This window comes from Barbus barbus (genome assembly GCF_936440315.1).
Source record: "Barbus barbus genome assembly, chromosome: 12".
Taxonomy (NCBI): domain Eukaryota; kingdom Metazoa; phylum Chordata; class Actinopteri; order Cypriniformes; family Cyprinidae; genus Barbus; species Barbus barbus.
Window position 1 is genome coordinate 18,888,905 of NC_136740.1, and position 13,281 is coordinate 18,902,185.

A 13,281-nucleotide genomic window follows, 5' to 3' on the forward strand; every position below is an offset into this window, starting at 1 on the left:
TATACTTATCGCGTGCGCTTCATACCAAAGTTTAACTTTGGACGTCTCACGAGGATAATTACCGTTCATTATTCGCAGCCGGTGTGAAAATTGCGTAATTAAAAGCATCGGCTTTAAGGTTGACAGATTGAAACAACTTGATCTGAGCAATATGGCGGTCTTAATATTAATGTAACTTTGATATAGGCCTAGGCCTATTATCTAATTATAAAATCAAAGTTTTTATTTAGTCTGAATATAACAATATTTCGATAGGCTATATCAAATCATATAAATTTATATATTTTATATAATTTGATAATTTAATTTTGTATAAATTAATATTTTTTTTTAATAATCTGTTATTTTTTCGATTATATTTAAAGTTAATAACTATCACTACTAATAATACCTAGTAGTAGCAATGTAATAAAGGTCTTTTCATTTCTTAATTGTCTAATTTGGTGTGCATATTGTGTTTGAGTTTCCATAAAAGGAGTTGGCCGGATGCTGTGTGATGTGGTGCAGGAGTCCTGTCTCGTGCGCAGCTCATTATAATGTTTAGTACGCAGAGAAAGGCGCGCAGCTTGCAAAAAGGCAGCAGCAGACACATGGAGCGCGCGCTCAATTTCTGACAGCTGAACACGGACATACCTTACATTCTGTCTGCACATCTTTAATCAGAACATTTGGAGACACCTGGCTGACGCCATGCACCCTTGTTTTTTCCGCGTGTGTTTTCTTGGGTTTTTGCTCATATTTTCAATTTTACGCGAAGCTGCTGCTTTCAACCTGGATTTGGAAAAGCCAACGGTTTACAATGGACCAGAGGGAAGTTATTTTGGATACTCACTGGACTTTTACCACCCAACACAGGATAGAAACGTGTAAGTGAGATACAAATAACTTTTTCTGGTGTTATTTTTGTTGTTTTTATAAAATTGACAAGCTCCCAAAGAGAGGAATCTTGCAGTAGGCTCTATTTCGTAATAACCACTTTCTTTCTCAGAAATAAACTCAGTTTGAATATGCCTACAATGTTCAAGACTTTTGACGCAGCTTCTTATTCAAAAAGCTTTTCAGCACCACCAATATAAGGACCAGTGAACTCAGACGCCTGAGCTTAATATGTAATTGGAAAGAGGGTATAGAATAGGCTAAGTCACATTTAAATGACTTTGCTGGGGGTTCATTTTGTCACTTAAAAGTGTATTACTTTGATCCAGTAGGATGCAGTTGTGTAGATGTATGCCTTTCTCTCTCCAGCATGTCGGTACTGGTTGGGGCTCCTAAAGCGAACACCTCTCAGCCAGGGATTGTGGAGGGTGGAGCGGTGTACTACTGCCCCTGGCCGGCATCAGACCCAGACTCCTGCCGCCAGATCCCCTTTGATAAAGCAAGTAGGTACCCTCATGATTTAGAACCTGTCAGCTTATACAGAATGTTCAGAACAGTTTCTACTGAAACGATTAGCCCCTTTCAGATATAACGATGTCTTCTTAAGTGCATTGTTATGCATTTCTTTAATTTACTGTATTGAATTTAAACTCTTACATTTAAAATAATGCACAAATACTTTAGAAACATATGCTACGTTGTTTCTTTATCTTATTTACTAACACACATGTCACAGCAACATCTTTAGAGCTGGTTTCACAAATTCTTGTTCCTCTAATAAAAAGATAAAAAACCACATCCAAGAAAGAGTTAATTTCACCGCATATGGTTTGGTTTAAAATTTCAGGAGCGGAGTAATTACCAGGAAAGGCGCATAACTTTACATCGGTGCGTAATCTGCCGTAATTTAGACGTCCATTACGCGCGTCTATTATTTAGGTCAACTCAACATTTTATCTTTATATTTAAATGTATTTGTTCTCAATTTCTACTGTCTTTGTCGTCTAATTCATTTAGTGAGGGAAAAGGTGTTCATGATGTCTCTAGGAGGTTATTGCGGAATCAAACTTGAAGTACCAGAAAAAGAAAAAGTTGCTATGAGTCACAAAACATCACATTTAAATCGATTTTGTCATCTAGAACGGAGATTGCAGGGGTGTTTATGATATTACTGGACTATTTTGAGGAGCCGTGGCTTGCCGGGAAATGCAGTGGTCGGTTTTGGACTCAGAAACGCGGCGTGGACTGGAGACAGACTTGGATGCAGAGGAATTTTAGCGCTGATGTTTCGTCAGTGAGTCTCGTGGTGTTATTCATAGCATTCTCTAGAGGGAGCTTTGATCGCAGTGTTTATGTGCTGTTCCTGTTTCTAATGTAGGCTCTTATCAGAAAAGGCTATTACATGACCTTCTAAATAGAGAACCATGCGGCCAGCACACTCTGATTCTCGAACGAATGACTCGTACGAGCCGATTCTTTATACATACAGGGCGAAAAATGTAGTATGATTCTGAAACAAGCGACACGAATGAACCGGTTATTTTTAGTGAATCAAAAACAATTAAGGCGAACAGTGTGATCCATTCCCGAATTAATGACATTAAAATGTAGGCCTACTGATTTATTTTAGGATTTACATTTAATCAGTCTATAAAATAAAAAAATATATTAATATTAAAAAGTCATTGTTTATTATTGTCTTTTTTTTTTTTTACAATTATTTCATTATTGCTTTGTTGTTTTTTCAATTTGAGGAAGAAGCTGAACCTTTTTTCATCATCATATTCAGCCGTTTGTAGGTGAGCCAGTGAAAATCACCATTTGCAGATGAAGTACTGAAGTGTGCGTGAGGAATTGACATTGAAACGGATTGTCTTTTGGAGATGAAAGCAGTGGTGCTCTGGTTCAAGACGGTTGGTTTTAAAAGGAGCCTGATGGTGATGAGGTGAGAGAGGCAGAGAGAGATTATAGGTACATCTCAAAAAATCGTTTCTTGTAACTTATTTCAAAAAGTGAAACTTTCATATATTTTAGATTCATTACATGTAAAGTAAAACATTTCAAAAGTTTTTTGTTTTAATTTTGATGATTAGAGCTTACAGCTCATGAAAGTCAAAAAATCAGTATCTCAAAATATTACAGTATTTACATTTGAGTTTCAATTCAATTTCAAGTATAAATTCCGGGTATCTCTTGTTCTTTGAAACCACAATAATGGGGAAGACTGCTTACTTGGCAATGATCCAGAAGACGAATATTGACGCCCTCCACAAAGAGGGTAAGTCATAGAGGGTCATTACTGAAAGGTGTGGCTGTTTACAGAGTGCTGTATCAAAGCATATTAAATGCAAAGTTGACTGGAAGGAAGAATTTGGGTAGGAGAAGGTGCACAAGCAACAGGGATGACTGCAAGTTTGAGAATGCTGTCAAGCAAAGCTGATTCAAACACTTGGGAAAGCTTCACAAGGAGTGGACTGTAGCTGGAGTCAGTGCATCAAGAGTCTCCACGCTCAGACGTCTTCAGGAAAAAGGCTACCAAGCCACTTCTGAACCAGAGACAACGTCAGAAGCATCTTACCTGGGCTGTGGAGAAAAAGAACTGCACTGTTGCTCAGTGGTCCAAAGTCCTCTTTTCAGATGAGAGTAAATTTTGCATTTCATTTGGAAATCAAGGTCCCAGAGTCTGGAGGAAGAGTGGAGAGGCACAGAATCCATGTTGCTTGAAGTCCAGTGTGAAGTTTCCACAGTCAGTGATGATTTGGGCTGCCATGTCATCTGCTGGTGTTGGTCCACTGTGTTTTCTGTCCACAGTCAACACAGCCATCTACCAGGAAATTTTAGAGCACTTCATGCTTCCTTCTGCTGACAAGCTTTATGGAGATGCTGATTTCATTTTTCATCAGGACTTGGCACCTGCCCACACTGCCAAAGGTGCCAAAAGCTGGTTCAGTGACCATGGTGTTACTGTGTTTGATTGGCCAGCAAACTCGCCTGACCTGAACCCCGTAGAGAATCTATGGGGTATTGTCAAGAGGAAGATGAGAGACACCAGACCCAACAATGCAGATGACCTGAAGGCCGCTATCAAAGCAACCTGGGCTTCCATACCACCTGAGCAGTGCCACAGGCTGATTGCCGCCATGCCTCACCACATTGATGCAGTAATTCATGCAAAAGGAGGCCCAACCAAGTATTGAGTGTATAGAAATGAACATACTCTTCAGAAGCCAGACATTTCTGTTTAAAATATCCTTTTTTTATTGATCTTATGTAATATTCTAATTTTCTGAGACACTGAATTTTGGGTTTTCATTATCTGTAAGCCATAATCATCAAAATTTCAAGAAATAAAGGCTTGAAATATTTCACTCTGTGTAATGAATCTATATAATATATGGGTTTCACTTTCTGAAGTGAGTGACAAAAAATATTGACCTTTTTCATAATATTCTAATTTTTTTAGATGTACCTATATGTGAGAGAGAGAGTTAAAAGAGCTGTGAACACAAGGGGAATAAGGAAAGAGACCAAACCCTGATGAGGGAGGACAGAAGCGCTGTCTGTTCTTTGTTAGTGTCTGAGAAAACGTGTCATGCGTTTCCAGCATCTACTCAGCAAGAAGGTCCACGCTGAACACACACGTTTCCAGATTCATTAGTCACGTTGTTTTTAACACACTTGACCTTTGATCCCGTGTGCTCGTCCCACTGTGGCCCTCAGAGCTCTCCATGGGGGGCATGGCACGTGTGTGTGTGACTGACGTTTCTGATGACAGCCTGTGTGTGTGACTAATGCAGTCCTGACTGAGAAGAGTAAATTCATTAGATACACCAGATAGGGTCACGTACCAGTGGACCTTGCCTTGCAAGTTTTCACACAATTCTCTCTCACACAGTTTCATTGTTACATGCCCAGATATTATAGAGACCTTACAGCAGAGACATTCCACAGATTTGAGGTAAATATGTAATTTTATTATATACTATCAGAAATAATTTGTATATTCAGAGATGATTGAATGTGTAAGTCAAGACTGTCTGTTTAGCAACACAGGTAATTTTCATTTACAAAAAGATCACAGTTGTTGATATTATAGGAGCTTTCATTCATAACAGGAGGAATCATTTACAACAAATTTATATCTATGCAAAAAATGAAAAGAAAAATGACAAGCATGTGTTTTTGAACCCAAAAATGAAACGGATGTTTTAAAGCACCAAATGATGCCCTGCTGTGTTTTTATATTGTGAGTCTGGCCTTGCATTTTAGCGCAGTCTGTGACACCAGAACATGTTCATTTAAGCAGAATGTCCTGAATTTTTGGCCTGTTTCATGCTTTTCTGTTTTTTACAGTGTCATTATTTTTATAAATTGAAAATAGTACTGCACAAGTATGTTTGTGCATGTTTGTGTCCGTTTAGTGTTAATAAGTGTTCATCCATTCTGCAGACCTCACTCAGCAACAGCAACTTCCTTCAATGCAATGGTAATATCACTTATAGGCTTGCAAAACAATATAAGCACACTCAAATTGTAGCCAAACTTTCATATAAGAAAAAAAATGTTTTTGCATGAGGCCCTTTGGATACAAATTTTTTGTGCATTCTTGTGCAAAAGTCACCACTATGATCCTTAAGTGTTGACTTGTGGTTGCTAGGGTGTGATGGGTGGAGTCTCAGGTCCCTCTTTCATAGCAAGTCTACAGAATTTTATCGCCAGGTGAATATCATAAATCAAATGCTTTAGAAAAGGAGTAGCAGACTCTTTTCAACAAGCTGCATAGTTTAAGGTATACATATTCATATCACAGACAGCGAGAAACAGGCTATGTCCTTGGTCCCAAACGTTAATATTTGGTCACATTAGCGAAATTTTCTGCAAAAATTTGCTGGCAAAAAAAGTCAGTTGTCCATTGTCAGTAGTGTAGGAAATAGTGAAGTGAAGTGAAGTGAAGTGAAGTGACATACTGCCAAGTATGGTGACCCATACTCGGAATTCGTGCTCTGCATTTAACCCATCCAACGTGCACACACACAGCAGTGAACACACACACACCGTGAACACACACCCGGAGCAGTGGGCAGCCATTTATGCTGCGGCGCCCGGGGAGCAGTTGGGGGTTCGGTGCCTTGCTCAAGGGCACCTCAGTCGTGGTACTGAGGGTGGAGAGAGTGCTGGACATTCACTCCCCCCACCTACAATCCCTGCCGGCCCGAGACTCGAACCCGCAACCTTTGGATTACGAGTCCGACTCTCTAACCATTAGGCCACGAAATAGTGTAGCCATGCAGCTTTCTTTTAGTCAACCCAGCAAATTTTGTGTGACCAAATTGAAATTATACAATTTTAACTAGGAAAAGTCACTGAATAACAGTAAATGTGACCGTTAGAGTTTTTATTTTTATTTTTTTTTGTGAAATTGATCACTTATCTTCACAGTATTAATGGTGATGCTTGCCTTAGTGGTGAGTCTTTAAGAAAGTTATATATAAAAAGAAAATTACTTAAAAATACTGTGAAATCTTATTATGCAAGCCAAAGTATTAGACTTGCATAGCTAGAAAAAGGCCCATAGTAAAGGCCTGAGAGATGGAGAGAAGAAAGCAGAGAAGGATTAGAGTTGATGTGTTTTTATGAGGTGCAGACCGTACCTTATGGAGCTCTAAACAGGCCCAGCTGTAGCCAGATCTTTCCTGGATCACACAGAACCCCTGTAGACACAGATGCGCAGAATCATGTAGCTGTGTGTACACACTCTGAGAGTAAAACGACCCCCTGTAGATGTGCCTTCACATAAACAAACACATTCAGACTCGTTTGAAAACTAATTTGCTGTTTCATGGCTCATGTTGTTCCAAAATGAGTATATTGGCACAATGTGTTACATTTCTCACTGCCTGATGTTTTCTGTTTATTATGTAATGAAGTCCCACTCTGTTTTTCTGTAACTTTCATTCTTCCCCTCTCTTGTCCAGATAACCGAATGATTAAAGTGAACGGGACACGGGAGCCTCTAGAATTTAAATCCCATCAGTGGTTTGGAGCCACAGTCAGGACCCACAAAGGCAAAGTGGTGGTAAGTGATGCTCAGAAACATAATCCAGTTAAAGACCATTTGCAGTCCTCCTCATGCTGGACGCATGCTTCCGTGCATTCATGGATGCGGTGGGAAACTCTACTCTTTATCAGTAAGTAGCTGCCCATCAATGGGTTTAATACTGTTTAATAGCATTAGTGTTTCATTCATGAATGCATGGGAGTGTTTTGAAGAAATGTTGTGATAGGAAATGTGGCTCTGTCCCGTTACTGAGGGGGTTTTGGAAAATGTTGATTTGAGGTTGACCATGCGAGGTGGAGAACTGCTGATGTTTGAAAGAAAAAGCCCAGAGTTATTACATGAGGGAAGGCATGGTTCCCAAATGTGACTGTTCTCCAAATAATCAAATACGGAAACATTTTGCTCTTTCAAATACTTTTATTCAGAAAATGACAGAAGACTGGATGTTTTTTTCATCTCCAGCTCTGTCCTAAGTAGTCTCTTTATGATCTATGCCTGCTGTTATTTACAGTAACATGGTGTTTGTGTGGTTCTGTAGGCTTGTGCGCCCCTCTATCACTGGAGGACAGTGAAGGTCAGCAGTGAGATGGATCCAGTGGGAACTTGTTATGTGGCTGTGCAGAACTTCAGTGCCTATGCTGAGTATTCTCCGTGTCGAACCAGTGAGTATTTCACACACACACACACACACACACACACACAGACATTCCATAGATGTAGTGTTTTTTTTTATACTAGACACACTGTATTTTCTATCCCCTTACCCTAACCCTAACCCTCACACAAAACTTTCTGCTATTTTAGATTTTCAAACTTCATTCTGTATGATTTATGAGCTGTTTTCCTCATTGGGACCAAAAAAAATTTGAAAATATACTGCTTTTACTAATTTATGCTTAAATTTAAAAGCACGTTTTTAAGCTTTACTAAAGTTAGCATATCTCAGGTTGTTTTGAATGAATTAATAAATTGTTCACATTTGTGTTACATTCAAAAGTTCAGAAGTTTGGGGTCCATAAGATTTATTTATTTATATATGAAGAGTTCAGATGCAAAAGCCATCAAAGTGCCATCTAAAATTTTCACCTAAAATGAGCATTTTTTATCAGGCTCCTATGTTTAGGTTCAGTAATTTTACTCTAATTGCAATGTTATAGGTCCTTTTCTATGCAATTAAAGTGAAATAACTGAACATCAATATAGGAGCCTGATGAAAATGCTGATTTTAGAAGAAAATTTCAAACAGCACTTAGAGGCTTTTGCATCTGAACTCTTCATATATGTATATATATTTATTATTTATTTATTTTTACTAAAATTCAGAATGCTTTTATCAAAGATGCATTCAGTTGATCAAAAGTGATAGTAAAGACTTTTATATTGGTACAAAAAAATATTTTTTAAATAAATGTTCTTTTGAACTTTATAATTGATTAAAAAAAAAAAAAAATCCTGAAATTGTTTTTTTTGATTTCCACAAAACTATTAAGCAACACAACTGTTCTTGCTATTAATGTTGAAAAATGTTTCTTGAGCAGCAAATCAGCATATAAGAATGATTTCTGATGGCTCATGTGACACTGAAGACTGGAGTAATGATGCTGACAATTCAGCTTTGTCATCAAAGGAATAAATTACATTTTAAATACATTCAAATAGAAAAGGTTTTGATGAATTGTAGTGATATTTTGCAATATTACTGTTTTTACTGTATTTTTGGTCAAATAAATGCAACCTTGGTGAGCAAAAGAAGAATCTTTCAAAGATATTTAAAAAATCGCTCTAATAGCGTACGTTTGAACGGTAGTATAGCTGCATGACAGTTTTAAATAGAAAACTGTAATGGCCAATTATATTTCAAATTTTCAAATTTTATTTTCAAATTCAAATTTTTATTTGAAAGTATTCTGAAATATTGCTCAGAAAATAGTTAAAATAGCATGAACTCAGGGCACTTTATGCTCACAATGTAAGTTATAAGTGTATCTAAGATGGTCTGGGTTCATTTAGTGTGTTCACCTACAAGCCAAAATTCTTGCATACCTCCCTGAAATGAATAAAGTTCTGCCCAAAGGCTGACAGAACCTATAAGCCAGTGGAACATGACCGGTTTTGGCACTGTTTGTTACAATGCAAACAGCATAAATCTGTGTAATGAAGTATGTATGCATGCTTTCATTTTTCATCTGCATCATCCTCAGCTGCACACTGACACACTCACAGACTCTTCGTCAGCGCATTGCTGGATGATGCAAAAAACAGCACCAAGAATACTGTTACTTCTTGAAGTTTTTTTTTTTTTTTTGGATGACTAGCCGACTAGTAAAAATGGGTAGCCATGCCAGCTCTGCTTTTCACACACAATCACAGATGTGTCCACTGCTTCTCAGGCTGCCCAATTGTGCCAGTTGCCAAAGATCAAAGGGGAAACTCAAATGTTTATTTTAAAGTAATTTCCTGCTTATTTCCTGTACTTTAAAGTCTCATTCACAGTAGTGGTAGTTGACAAATATACTCTAATTTCTTGTCATATCAGATACACATTCTCTTAAATTTACACAGCGCACACATACACGTGTATGGAATGGATTAACAGTTAGTGTAGAGTGAAGTGGTATATTAATAATGATAATTGTGCCTAATGTGTTCTGAGGGAAAATTATTATATGAGACATGAGGCCATAATGACTGTGAATTACTTTCCTCATTCTGTGTCAAACAATTTCAAGTACCAGCTGTCTCTCTGGCAGGTCAGCTAGGAGTCCCTGCCAAGACTCAGGACAGAGATTCTCTGTGTTGATAAAATCCAGCTTGTTTTTGCTCTGCTATGGACACTCTCATGCATGCGTGTATACACACATTTGCAAAGACAGCAGTATTGAGAAAATGTGAGAAATGAAATACTAAGTGAAGTCTGCCAGAGCAGTGAAAGAAGAGAAACGGATGGAATAAGAGAGAGAGTGTTTATTGTATTTTTAGGGAACAGGGGTTGGAATTTGGAAGTGATGTTCCACCTCATTTACCCTCCCCACCTACTGTACGATACATTATAGCAACACACACAGGACATAACTTACTGTACATCATACAGCCTTGTTGGTCCTGGAACAACATTCCTATACTCCAATCAGATTTTAAGGTTAGATTTTGGCCTGGACGTTGCGTTTAAACATCATTCAGTCAGTCATCTTCTCATGATTTAGAGGTTGGTTATGGTTGGGGTTGGGATTAAGCATAAAATCTGCAGACAGTTTGGAGGATTTCCACAGATTTGTGATGTCACGAAATGGCAGTGGCTTTGCTCATGAATATGAATTGTGTTATAGGCTACTTAAAGCTGCAGTCCATAAGTTTTGCCTCATTTATGTTTGAAAACTTGGAATTGCAGCCTCTTGCGGAATTATCTTCCGTACGCGGGGTTGTGATCCGGTGTTCCAGCACGGCTCCAGCGCGGATGAATCTAATGTTTTGAGGTGAATGTGTGGCAGTCAATCACCGCACCGGTGTGGATACTGTACTCGGGAATCACAGATTCAGTGAAGTGAAGTGAAGTGACATACCCATACTCGGAATTCGTGCTCTGCATTTAACCCATCCAACGTGCACATACACAGCAGTGAACACACACACACCGTGAACACACACCCGGAGCAGTGAGCAGCCATTTATGCTGCGGCGCCCGGGGAGCAGTTGGGGGTTCGGTGCATTGCTCAAGGGCACCTCAGTCCCCCCACCTACAATCCCTGCCAGCCCGAAACTCGAACCCGCAACCTTTGGATTACGAGTCTGACCTACGTCTTGAAATATATTACCCAAATAAGAATTTTCACCGTACATTGCCATCTGAACAAGTAACAGGTCTGCCATGTTTGTTCTATCCAACTGAGGAAAAAAGAATGACAATAAATCGCGCTACCAATGGTAATTAACTTAAATCTAACGATCGGTTAGCTCAGATCACATCTAACCGTGCAAATTATTATTATTGTTATACTATATTCTAGGGCTGTCGCGATTCGTCGCGACTAGTCGATTATTAAAAATCGTCGACTTAATTTTGCTCGCGTCGACTAAATGTCAAAATACGGGAAGTGGCGCATTTCACAGAGGAGAATCCATAAAACACATTATTAGACTATTTTCCAAGGCTGCATGATATATTAAACCCATTTAGAAATCATACTTAAGCATAATTGTGAATTCACAAATGCTATGATTTAATTAAATAATTATATGCGATGCAGTTCTAACACAGTATATGCGCTTTAATTATTTCCATGAGTGTAGGTTAAGCACGTGCGTCTCACAGTAGCTCCACAGAAACTGTTATCATTTACTTGTGGAGCACTCAAACTCATCTCTGACTGTTGTTGTGAGTTTGGGTTTATTATAACGTTCATCTGGCAACGCAACGCGCGCCATTTCATCAGATTTGTGAGGTAAATCATTTATAAATCTACATAAACACAGGAGAACATCGCGATTTCAAAATAAAAGCTCAAACCCTCACTCGGAGTTTACACGGTTTGATGTCCACATATCCATGTAATTACAGCGGCTATAGCATTTCTGTTATAAAGAAATGGCCAAATATTAAAGATTAAGTGTACGTTTGAATTAAATGGTGCTTGGTCAATATTAAACAGTAATGTGTAAAAACAATCATCAGGCAGCTGGCACCCCCTGCAGGCCTTTGTTGTAACGCGTAATCTACATTAGCTCTATTGTTTATAATACATTATGTATTTTAACAGTTTTGTTCAATAAAACCATATGATTTCTTCCTTTTGATACTTTATTTGAACTAATTATTATCGCATCATTGCTATTATATATGTACTTTAAGTCATTTTAAAAGCTATTGTTCACTTAAATCCATTTTTATTACCACAATAAATATATATATATATATATATATATATATATATGTAATTATAGGACCCTATGAAATCCATTTTATTTCCAAATTCAGTTTTGTTAAATTTTAATCTAATTAATTTTAGTCTAATTAATTGTGTTTTACAGTTTTATCTTCACCAAATTCTGTTTTCCATTATTTTATGGATTCCATTTTAATTGTTCCATTAAATTTTAATAATAAAAAGCAATAACTTATTATTATTATTATTATTATTATTAGATATTTAATCTAAAAAATAAATGATTCTAGGGTTTTTTTTATTGCCGTGACCATACGAGTGGGCAGGGGATATATAATAGGGGGTATATTGGATATTTGTTGATTAATTTTTCAGCTTCAATGTAAGAATGATTATAATTACTGTTACAACTCAATAAATGACATTATTCCATTCCAGGTGTTATTAATGAACAGTATATTGTTAATATACTTTTTATTGTTAATATATATTATTTTACTATTATAATATTTCACTGTCTGATGTATGATCATTCCAGTATATTCAGTAATTAGGTCATTTTAAGGAGGAATTTTTAAGTTTAAAGAGGAGTTTTTAGATCATATGAATTTAGATCATCATATTTACATTTAATCTCATTTAACAATACTGTGAAGTGTGAACTTGTGAACTTTACATTTCATTGCATCACATCCTCCATTCACATATATATTTTACAGATTTGTCTTCGAAGTGCTGAAACTTTCTGTACTTAGTCATAACCTAATTACTTGCATTACTGAAGATGTTCTGATCTTTGTAGATAACCCGGACCCCGAGGGCCAGGGCTTCTGCCAGGCGGGCTTCAGCGTTGATTTCACTAAGGTAACAAATCTCCCTCCTCAACCCTGTTTGTGTATTTCATCTTTATAATTACACACTCCTCTGTGACATATCCTGCTTTTTGTTAAAAATCTCACAGCAGTCATTTACCGTTTTAAATGGAGATGCTTTTATGTATCACTTTGACCCTTCATTCAGGCAGGATGAGGGCTCATTCCTTATTATTTATTTTATCTCTACTTATACTCTTTTATCTCTACTTATACAGTTGCTTGTAAGTCTTTCTCCATAATCCTGCTTAAAATGCACAAGTAAACACACAGAAATAAACACAAACACATTTTTGAAGCCTGTGTCCTTATTTCTACCTTCTCTCCTATTTCCTCACTTGTTTTTTTCTCCATCTCTCAGGAAGGGACTCTGGTTGTGGGAGGGCCAGGGAGTTTCTACTGGCAAGGTAACACACTTCTCCTCATTATTTTGTCTTTTCCATCATTCCATCCTTTTACAGAGTTTGCCAGAGTGAGATTGGCAGACACAAGTCTCTCATATCCCAGACTCACAGTCTCACAGGACCCCAAGAATCTCAGTTCCGTCCAACAAACTGACCAGGCTGACCCTTCCTCCACCTTCAGAGCAGAATAA

The 13,281-nt window shown here is 37.6% G+C and overlaps 1 protein-coding gene across 1 annotated transcript in view; it reads left to right on the forward strand.

The window, feature by feature from the left end:
* The first annotated feature begins 533 nt into the window (after window positions 1-533).
* Window positions 534-13,281, forward strand: part of LOC306877608 (integrin alpha-8-like) — a 75,496-nt gene continuing 62,748 nt past the window's right edge. Inside the window, exons 1-6 of the mRNA XM_079429465.1 lie at window positions 534-866; window positions 1,246-1,379; window positions 6,852-6,952; window positions 7,473-7,596; window positions 12,617-12,678; window positions 13,048-13,093. Of these exons, the coding sequence (XP_079285591.1) occupies window positions 691-866; window positions 1,246-1,379; window positions 6,852-6,952; window positions 7,473-7,596; window positions 12,617-12,678; window positions 13,048-13,093 (643 nt within the window). The 5' untranslated portion in view covers window positions 534-690. The remainder of the gene's footprint in view (window positions 867-1,245; window positions 1,380-6,851; window positions 6,953-7,472; window positions 7,597-12,616; window positions 12,679-13,047; window positions 13,094-13,281) is intronic.